Source organism: Opisthorchis viverrini (assembly GCF_000715545.1).
Source record: "Opisthorchis viverrini unplaced genomic scaffold opera_v5_204, whole genome shotgun sequence".
NCBI classification, from domain to species: domain Eukaryota; kingdom Metazoa; phylum Platyhelminthes; class Trematoda; order Opisthorchiida; family Opisthorchiidae; genus Opisthorchis; species Opisthorchis viverrini.
Genome location: NW_008751860.1, coordinates 338285 through 348611, shown reverse-complemented (window position 1 = coordinate 348611; position 10327 = coordinate 338285). Strand labels below are relative to the sequence as shown.

Sequence of the window (10327 nt, the reverse complement as noted above, 5' to 3'; positions counted from 1 at the left end):
TTCTCTCGTGGTGAATGTTTGTCTTGAGATGTTCTCAAGGCAAAAACGAGAGGTTTATGGTCCGTGTAGATAGTGAAGTTTCTTCCTTCGAGTATGTATCGAAGGTGCTTGATCGCTAAATAGATAGCTAAGGTGCTGTAGCGGGTTTGTGCGGGTTGCAGTTTGCGAGAGAAGAAACAGAGAGTTTGAGTGCTGTCATTCACTACCTGCTAGAGGACCACACCAGCAGCGGTCTGTGATGCGTCCGTTTTCAGCATGAGTCGGCAGTCAGGACTGGGTTTCAAATTACCCAGGGTGGTGGCTTCCGAAAGAGCGCTTTTACTGGCGTTGAAATCAGTAGTAGCTTGGTCATTGAATTGTAACCGTTTGTTGTTTGCTTTGAGCAAGTCGGTTAGTGGTGCGAGGATCTATGAGCAGTGTGGGATGAATCAGCCGTAATAGTTGACCATTCCCAAAAATCGCTGCAGGCCTCTTGTTGACTGAGGTAAGGGGTAGTCCGAAATAGCAGTGGTTTTATCTGGCAGCAGCCGGATCCCTTCGGAGATGATACAATGGCCGAGGAAGTCAAGCTGGTCTGCCGCGAAAACACACTTATCTGGATTGATAGTGATACGATATTGTTGGAAACATTCGTAGATGGCTTGCAAGTATGATTTGTTTTCTTCGATCGTTTTGCTTGCCAGCAATACGTCGTCAATGTAAGCGACAACGTAGTCTAAATCACGCAGTGCCTGGTCTATGAAGCATTGAAACGTTTGAGCGGCGTTCCAAAGACAGAAGTGCATGCTTGTGAATTCGAATAGCCCAAGGGGTGTAGTAATCGCTGTTTTGGGAATGTCGTCAGGGGCAAACGGTACACGGTAATACGCTAGGACGAGGTCGATTTTGGAGGAAACAGTCTTGCCTTGTAATTGCATTGCAAAATCGCTGATATGTGGTATCGGGTAATGGTCAGGTACTGTACGACAACTGAGTGCTAGGTAGTCACCGCACGGTCGCCAATCACCAGTGGATTTCTTGTGGGCCAAATATAGAGAAGAAGCCCAACATGAATTTGAAGGCCGAATGATTCAGAGTTGCAGCATGTGGTCAGAATCGGCTCTGGCGATTTGCAGCTCCTCAGGGTGTGTTCGTCGAGGGTGAGAGTGAACTGGAGGACTGGTGGTCGTTATCTGGTGCTTGACTTGATGTGGCGAATAAGGCTTATTAAGCAAACTTGGAAAACTTTTGATCAAATCGTCGAAAACCAGGATGTTTGAAATAAGGGCGACGTGAATACCGAGTGGGTATGACGAAGCGTCGACCTGGACTGATGGAACGTAAAGTGACGTTAAAGCATCCGGACGCTTTTGCCGCTCACTATTGACGGTCAGAGAGAAGTTAGTCAGGAAGTCCGCACCGATGATTGAGACGTGCGCGTCGGCAACAGTAAAAATCCAGGGGAATGAACGGCCAAGACCCGGGGCAAGCCTCGAAAAGCTACCTTATGTCCTAAGGTAGCCTTTCGAGTGCCGTTAGCCGCCTGCAGTGTCACTAGCGGGTTGGAGCTGTAGCGTTTCGAGTGTCCGGCAGGAATAACGCTGAGTTGTGCACCGGTGTCGACAAGGAACCTCATTCCGGTGGTTTTATCTGTAACGTAGCGGAGGCGACTAGGTGACTGGCCAGTGGCAGGTGTCGCCACTACCGACCGGCCAGTGAGTTTCAATGGTCGGGGGTGTAGGCGCATCGGAGTGTGCAATGTAAACTCTTGCCCTTGAATTTTGGGTGGCAATAGCAAAATCTGTTCTGATTCCGAGATGAAGAGGTCGGTTAACGTCACTGTCACTGCTGACAGTCATTCTATTTCTTTCTCTTCGCCCCTCTTCCCGAGCTTGAGTCCTCGACCGCAGTTGCCCAAACGCCTCTCAGAACTGTTATTCATTCAAACTGGCTGGTGCTCGGTCTACACTCACACGATCCCCTAACAAAAGGAAAATTATCCGTGAGCCTACATCTGCATGACTCCCTGCGTCAATCTACGTCTCACCACGGAACTGCGCATCCCTCCTCCGACCCTTGACGACCGTTACGGGGTTGTCCATAAACCGAAGCATGTCAGTGCGATGATGGCATGGCACTGTCATACCCAGTGAGATGGCACTCCCGCAACTATTTTCTCCAGAATCTCGAACGCAACCCATCGCCCGCTCAAGCTTGTAGCCACATCTTCGAGGAGTTCCCATCCGGCCACGTCTCTGGGATGAACTCTTCCGTACCCAATAAATTTTCGCTCAGATTTGGCTAGCCTGGCTTTCCGACTGCAATTTCGACTTGCCTGCCGCACAAGTTCAAATCCGTATACGGGGTTCATGTCGCCCTATGTATTAGCAACTTGCCCCCATTCAACTTATTCCCCTGCGCCTGACATCCCTACAACAGTGCAACCAGTGAGTCTGCTTGCTTTCAGATTAAACCACATTTTTGAGACAAATTCATCTCCACTTTTGGTCGTTGTGACTCCGGCCATTTACCTAACCACCCAAGGTCACTCATGGCCAGCAATGGATTTCAGTTTTAGTTCATGCCACCTGACTGTCTTTGATCCAGTCGAACCTCGCCCATTTATCCCAACAAGTTGGGAAATAACCTATTATTGCTATATCATCAGGTGTTCCCCACTGTTTGTGACATTGTCCTCTTTTTGTGCAATCCGTAGCCCCACAAATCCCTCAGTCATTCTCCATTCTGACTGTAAAACTATGATCATGCCAGACGGTATGCCACCCACAAGTTGGGAATAAACATTATTATTATTATTAAACCGATCGGGGCATGTGTGACGTACTAGTCCGCGCCGCTGTGGTGGCTATCTTGTTTAAAATTGCCGCCAGTTGATCGATTTGCGCATGCATTCGATCGAGGCGTGCCATAACAGGGTTGTCGTTACGCTGAATGGGCTGTTGTTAGTTTAAGGTTATCAAACGTTCAGCGAAGCATTCGTGAATCTTATCTGCCGTCTCAGCGAGTGACGATAGAGGGACATCTGACTGGGAAGCCAGAATTTGGCGAGTGCATAAGGGGAGACACTGCAGCCACAACTGCTTTAAAATTACGTCGTCAAAAGACTTCCCGCACGCAAAGCCTTGCATGTGCCGTAGCAGTTGCGGAGGTGTGCGATCGCTCAGTTCAAACCCTGCAAGCAATCTCTACAGATTCGCTTTGTCTGAGGTGTCCGTCCGTTTAATAATTGATGCTTCCAGTGTGTTCTAGGGGTTTCATGCCAGCATAGGATCAATCAGGTCAATAACTTCCGCGACAACCTCGGTCGGAAGTTGAGAAACTACGTAATAAAACCTGGTTTCCTGTGGGGTAATTCGGCGGAAATGGAAGTAACCTTCCAGTTGGATAAACCACAATCTAGGGTTATTGACTCCAAAAGCTGGCAGTTTTACGTGAATGGCGTTTTCAACTAACTCGGTGTTGAGTTGGTCTTCGATAGACACAGTTGAAAAAAATTACTGGACTAAGTGTATGCGAGAAAGATATAGGAGATCTGAGCTTGCGAAAAAAAGAACATAGCAAAACATGTTCGGGCACACTAATTACGTGGTGGTTAACGGCCATATGGAGTCTATAATGAACAGAACAAATTACAAATGTGTAGTAACTGCTTCGGTGTGTCTGAGAGTTTGCGCATGTGCGTGTCCGTTCGTCGTTCCACCATCGATTTGGCATGTGACTAGAGTGGCTGACTGGATGCGTGTCCGATTGGTTGGCTCGCGTGGGCGCTGTGGGTTGACCGGATATGTGACTCAGTTGCTTGCCTGCCACAAAAGCGGACCAGTTTGGCCGCATGTACCCAATACATCCGTGTCCGTACTTACGCGTTCTTCTGACTTACTGTGAACTACAATATAATGTAAGCGAGACACAAATTCACAAGTAGAATATCCATGTAAATCTTGACTCACAGTTCAGAATAGGAGATTCCGTGATTCCGTATTCCGTTGAACTACCACACCAAGAGAAATTCTATCTTCCTGGTATTCCAACTCTTCGGTGATCGCAGTATTAATCCACAGGTATGAATATATTATTCCGGTGTTTGGTGCTAAAATGTCCGTACACATTTATAGTTAGTAGCAGCCAATTGCAGACAACCGGCAGTCACAACAACAGTCACGCAGCAAAATTTCCGCGGAGCTAACTTCGATCACACTGTTTCACCAAGGCCGGTACTAGCCCCATGTAACGCCAGCTGCAATTTCTCAACCGCATTTGTAAAATTGAGCTCCATACTTGCACAGTCCTAACCGAGCCCTTTTGCCGACTGGTTCTATTGACTGCAAAAACGACAAACTCCCCAACTGACTCCAACTGCCTCAATGACAACCTTCTGAACTACTAGTTCGAATTAAACCACTTATTCGTCCCCATCCTACTAAACCCCTGCACCCGACTTCCCTACAACAGTGCAACCAGTGAGTCCGCTTGTTCGCAGATTGCACCATATTTTGAAACTAAACTTGTCATGTTCTCCCAATTCGAATTATACCATCTCCACCTCCACTTTTGCTCGCTGTGACTCCGGCCGTTTACCCAAACACCCAAGGTCACTCATGGCCAGCAATGGTTTTCAGTTTTAGTTCATGTCGGCCGACTGGGTCTTTGAATTAGTCGGATCTCATGCCCATTCCTCCCTACAAGTTGCGAGAGAAACCTATCATTATTTCATCGAATACTTCTGACTGTTTATGACATTGTCCTCTTTTCGCGGAATCCCCACTGCCCGCAAAACCCCCAGTCCTGCCCCATTCTGACTGTAAACGCATGATCATGCCAAACGGTATGCCACCCACAAGTTGTGAATAAACTTTATTATTATATTTTTCTCAGAAGGCGACAAGCTCCACTTCCCAGGCCGAAATCTAAGGCCGGCAGTTCGGATACTCTCTGGCATCACTGATAAGTTCTGAAATGTGCCTTCGCAGTATCGTATGCCAGAATGTCATCCGCAGACACCACGCATGTTTCAGACACAATTTCACCGGACATGGGTGACAAAGCGTGGAGGTGAACGAATGTTTTATATCCGAAAGTGTAGGAAAGTAAGATTTTGTAATCCCACTTTTGGTTGCCGTACGCAACATTGTTCGAGGGTTTTACAATTGAATTCTGGAAGCAATTTATTACACAATTCCTTGTAAAAGATTAACACGGCAATTGAAAAGTTGAATTTAAAAATATCGCTTCACCAAAAAGTTATTTGACCCCAAAGATGCCCTACGATGCGCTTGACCTGCATAACATGATCCTAGGCAAGTTTGGTCCGGTACTTGCAACGCTAACATGTGAGTGGAGCACTTGTTCGTCCATTGTTTCGATCTAATATAAATTCGACCGAGTGAAAACAACAAAAACTATCATTTGTTCTCATTTTCTCTTGACTTTACAGTGATTAGATGCAATTCCGCCGCACTTCGTTCATGGTGGCAGCTGAACTTAGTCCTTCTTTGGGACGGCTGTAAGTCTACATTATTGGGTACAGAGCCGGAGGCCCCTGCCTCTTGCTTTGTGAGCTTGATAGTCACGAAGTGAACGGAGCGGCAAGATAATCTGTTGTGATCTTCCAGCATTCAGTCAACCAGATCCTTTTGGTCCTCCTGAAGATGTTCTGAAAGTTTCGTGGAAAAGACCATAATCAGTGCTTTTTCGATGTGTACATGTGAGGTTTGGCTTAGCGGGCCTCACTGTGGCGCATTTGTGGCTTAGAATTCAATCCGTCGCGGAGTTGGATCCGCCGTGTTCTTGACGCCGCCACTGTTTACCGCAGTCGGAGCCGGTCACATGGATGAGGACTCCTTCTACCAGCAGATGAATCTCCTGCACAATCGATAAAACATCTGCTGATATCCGTATTGATCAGAGGACAAAACGCACCATCGACCCCAATTCCCGGGGTTACAAAGCAAAACTGATGGTGGTTCCAGCAACCGGTGCGCATGGTCGATCCATCTCGCGCTTTGTTCAAACATGAACCCAAGAAAGCCCGACGGTGAAAGTGTCTGCCTAATGGCCGAAATATCCATGCTTTGAAGCCAACCGCGGCATCTTAACTTGTGTCTGTAATGAGCATCCGCGCAGTCTCACAGCCCTTTTGCTTCCTGTCTGACATGGCGGATGATCAGTGAAATGGTGTTACAGTTGCACATTCATTATCATTATTGGCTACTGCTTCTTCATTTTACCTTTCGTTTGCAACCGATGTTGGCTAAAATGATTGCAGTTCAACTGACATGGTGCCGGGCACCGCAGTCCATGGACTGCTAAGGGGAGTTGAGCCTTGCTGTTTCGTCAGATGATTGCTGGTGGTTAAATGCTGATAGTGTAATGCATGGTCAAACCGTTTCTCGGTGGCACTTTGGGACACAATCGAAGTCTCGTACCTGCCTTTCAAAATAACCTACGCTGGGAAATTGCTGCGGGCTCCTTCATGCAGCTAACATAAAACCAGCCTCCCTTGGAGAGCTCGTCTCAGATCATCAATGGGAGTGTCATAGGTAGGTATGCTGTAGTGCGAACGCGAACTGGCCAAAAAGTCAGGGGGCATGTAGCTGGCGGTAACAGTGGGCCGGATGCCTGTGGTAATCGTGCTTGGTGAATGCTTGAGTCGCGCTTCTCCAATTATGCGAAAAGTATACTGCGCCACACCCTGCAGCAAATCCATCATGACATCCTGCTGCCCTTCAGTAAACCACATTACAGATCAATCACTTGAGCTTCAGGTACAAAGGAAGCTGCACTGGAAATGGGTAGGACATGGTTGTGAATTACCTGGTTCCACACGCTCTAATCGAAAAAATTTCCTGATTTTTCAAAAATGGGCCTCTCCGGAAAAACAAAAATGTGCTGTTTTGGTACATGAGACGTCGTCGCAGAAATCATCCGACCGTATTCTCCTTGAGAATCAGGAACAGAGAACCCACAAATCATCCAAGAGTTGTATTCGAAGCCAACAGAAAACATTATGCAGACTTTTATTCTGTCCCAATAACCTCATCACACCCAAACTCGTCAAGCCGTGATCACGAGCGGCTTTCATTCAACTCGGTATTAACGGAGGAGCACACTCGGCACTCTTGCAAAAGACAAACCCGTTCTGGGTGCTTGGATCAGACAGCATCCATTCAATGATGCCGAAGGAAACGTCTTTCACACTGGCAATGCAGTTCTAGCTGGTGTTCCGTCAGTCACACGACAAATGCAATCTTCCCTTTGCTAAGAAGGAAGTGATTTTCATTTCAATCGATTGTCGCCTGGCAGCTGCAGATCTATCAGTCTCACTAGGGTACCGCGCACGGTAATGCGGCACACTCTGAAGCGGGCCATCCTAAATCACCCTACTACCGACAACTTGATATCATAAGTTCGATACAGATTCCTGCCAAACAGTTCTTGGGTGACGAACATGCTCGTGTTTATGAACCCAATCTAAGGACGAGGGACTCATGCTCGATACCACATTTTTCAACTTTTCACACAGGTTTCGCTGCTCCACAAACATGAGTCCTACGGGATTTAAGAGGATATTCAACGCTGGAATAAAGCGTTCATAGCATACAGAGCATTCCGAGTAGAGACGGGCCCGACCTAATGTTCTCCGGTGCCTGCCCCCATTTGAGTTCCGGAAGGCTCTGTTTTCGGACCACTGCTGTCTCTGATTTATATAAGGACCTTCCATACGCTATTTCAAGTCCATGAGTTCTATTTGTGGACGAACTGAAATCCTGGCTTTCGAAAACCAGTGATCTCTAAATGATTGTAGACGCTACAATGTAGTGGACATAGGACTGGCACCTTCCGCTGAATGATGAAAAATGAATCCATATGTCATTTAGAGGGTACTCAAAGAACTCCGTTGTTTTGCATGGTAAGATTGGACCAGAGGACATCGCGAGCGTACATACCATAAATGATCTGCGTACCTGGCTCTCTTCAGATTTGTCCCTCTCAATGCACGATGAAAGATCAGCTCAAAAGATATTCGCCGTTCTACTGATGGTTCGAATTTCGTTGTACCCCAATACTCACAAGGAATTAAAAATACTCTATGGGTCAGATCACTCCTTGGATATGCCATCCAAGTTGCCTTCTCAGAACACAATTGGGACGTGACTCTCATTGGGCGTGTCCAACAAAAATGGTCGCCGGCCCCAAATCCGCGGACTACGAAACGCGTCTGGCAGTGCTTGACCAATTTCGCCTGTACGATCGACGTCTCGACCTGTTTGAACAAGATTTTTCACGGTTGATCTGCCTAACACACGGTGGGAGGTGGAAATATTTTCAAGCCCGCAGCGCACACTTTTATCAAACAATATTTTTCCTCGTTAAGTGTATTGAGTGCGTCGAACAGCTTCACCCACGCTTGATAAAGTACTCAATTTAAAGTAGTGTTAGACGCATTTTATGCGAATTCTCTAGCTGGCAAGGTTAATGCACCGCTCTGAGAACTTAAAGAACGATTCCAAAACCTTCTTGCGCTTTTTTCCTTCAAACGAAAGACAGGATCTGAACGACAGGAACAAAAGATAGTAGGGAGCGTAGACAAATGTCTCGATCCCATGTATCAACCTATGGATCCACGGATCTGCTCTATCGGCCTCGATGAACTGACCTTGAAGGCATCGTTGTTTTAACAGCTGCTTTCCTCTACGCGGATTCGCCTTTCGAAATCACAAAAAATGTCTGGACGGGGAAAAGCGAGGAAGGCGGCAGGAGGAAAGAAGCATACAAAGTCTAACCGTGCTGGACTAGTTATGCCAGTTAGCCGAGTACATCGGTACTTGAAAAAGGGCAGGTACGCCCGCCGGACGTCCATTGCAGCGTCTGTTTACATGTCTGCCGTAATCGAGTACCTAGTTGCCGAAGTCAATGAACTCTCCGGAAATGCAGCGAAGGCAAATAAACGGTAAGCTTTTGAGTCTAGTCACATTTGCGCTCGTGCTGTTGGAGTGGTTTGTGTATCCATAACCCATTGAGTGAAACTTAGGCTTCTAACTTGATGCCCACCTAGTCAGTGCTCAGTGAGCGCAATCTCCTGGTCGTCTAACTTAGGGGCTAGATTGTGTCTTGTGGCTTGTTCCGTAACAGCGTGCTAGTGTGTTATTATACAGTCACATGACCGATACCATGAGGTCAGGTTTGCCAGTTCGGTATCTTGGCTCCAATATAAGCTTGAACTCTGTGAATGAACAGGTGCTGTGCTACACTGGCCGTCGAAGTGTGCTGTCGGCAGAGTTACCTCACCGCATACGAAAGTCGGGTGGGCTGTTGCTTGTGCCTCAACGTATTTTTTATATCCCATCCTGTTCTGGACGTTGCATGTTCCTGCACCGCGTTTGGCAGCGGCACTTGCCCTTTCGGCTTGCAACAGCTCAGTACGTGGTGTTGAGGAGTGCCAGCTGGCATTGCTTCATTGTTGGTCTGTTCGTCAAGCTTGTTAACTGCGTGGCAAACGTTTCATCAACCATCGAGGAGACACGCAACCATGCACTGGCGATTTCCCCCTGATTGATGCCTTCCAGTTGCCAAGCTCGGTAACAGACCAACAATCATGCCTCAAAGGCCTCAAAATCCGTTCCTGAAACCCACTAAGTCTACTTGGCTATCCTTCACTTCTGTAGTAAACAGGTTAACTAACTGCTTTGGTCCGTACACCAGATTATCCCCACATTGAGTTAATCTATTACACAAAATCACCTAACCGAATGCACCTTCCCACATCCGGAAGCGAAGAGAACTGTGGCCGGGATGAGTTGGCTTATAGAGCGCGAATTTACTGACCGGAAGGTCTTTAGGCTTCACTTTGAACCTAGGTGATTGATGCAAGATATGCGGCTGAGATACTATCTGAGTATACGCACCCGAAGTCTTTTGTTAAGTCGAGAAGACTGTCGTTGTATTCGGTATGGTTCTGTAATAACAACAAATAAACAACGGTTATTGATTGAATAGAAGTGTCAATGGCTAATACATAGCAATGATTCAATACGAACGTACATTCAAGATTGTACCACAGGTCTTTGAGCAGATCCGACGCAAATATCAAGGAAAATACAGGTGAAGTTTATACTCCAAGTAGTGTCTGAAATGTGGAATGAGAGTCATGAAGTGTCGGTAGGTGTGAAGGAATCAACAAACGTTCACCGAACGTTACACTCCTCCGGGATCGACAACTGAGTTGGGTCGTTGCTTGGTGGAGTGTCAAGTATCTCTATGTTTCCTTCGAGCCTGCATAAGTGGCGCACGTCCCTGCGAACACGACCAGCGGCTGTTCGAATAATCG

At 47.1% G+C, this 10327-nt stretch overlaps 3 protein-coding genes across 3 annotated transcripts in view; 1 reads left to right on the top strand and 2 right to left on the bottom strand.

Annotated features, from left to right (window-relative positions):
* T265_08154 (hypothetical protein) overlaps nt 1–785 on the bottom strand; it is a gene marked incomplete at both ends in the record, with an annotated part of 93647 nt that extends 92862 nt beyond the window's left edge. Inside the window, one exon of the mRNA XM_009173874.1 lies at nt 592–785. Coding sequence (XP_009172138.1) covers nt 592–785 — 194 coding nt within the window. The remainder of the gene's footprint in view (nt 1–591) is intronic.
* A 5693-nt stretch (nt 786–6478) lies between these two features.
* On the bottom strand, nt 6479–6739 carry T265_08153 (hypothetical protein; the record flags this gene model as incomplete). The annotated part of the gene is made up of 1 exon (XM_009173873.1): nt 6479–6739. The coding sequence occupies one exon, from the start codon at nt 6737–6739 to the stop codon at nt 6479–6481; it is 261 nt and encodes an 86-aa protein (XP_009172137.1).
* A 1929-nt stretch (nt 6740–8668) lies between these two features.
* The window catches only part of T265_08152 (hypothetical protein), a gene marked incomplete at both ends in the record, with an annotated part of 21650 nt that continues 19991 nt past the window's right edge, over nt 8669–10327 (top strand). The window contains one exon of the mRNA XM_009173872.1: nt 8669–8950. Coding sequence (XP_009172136.1) covers nt 8724–8950 — 227 coding nt within the window. The remainder of the gene's footprint in view (nt 8951–10327) is intronic.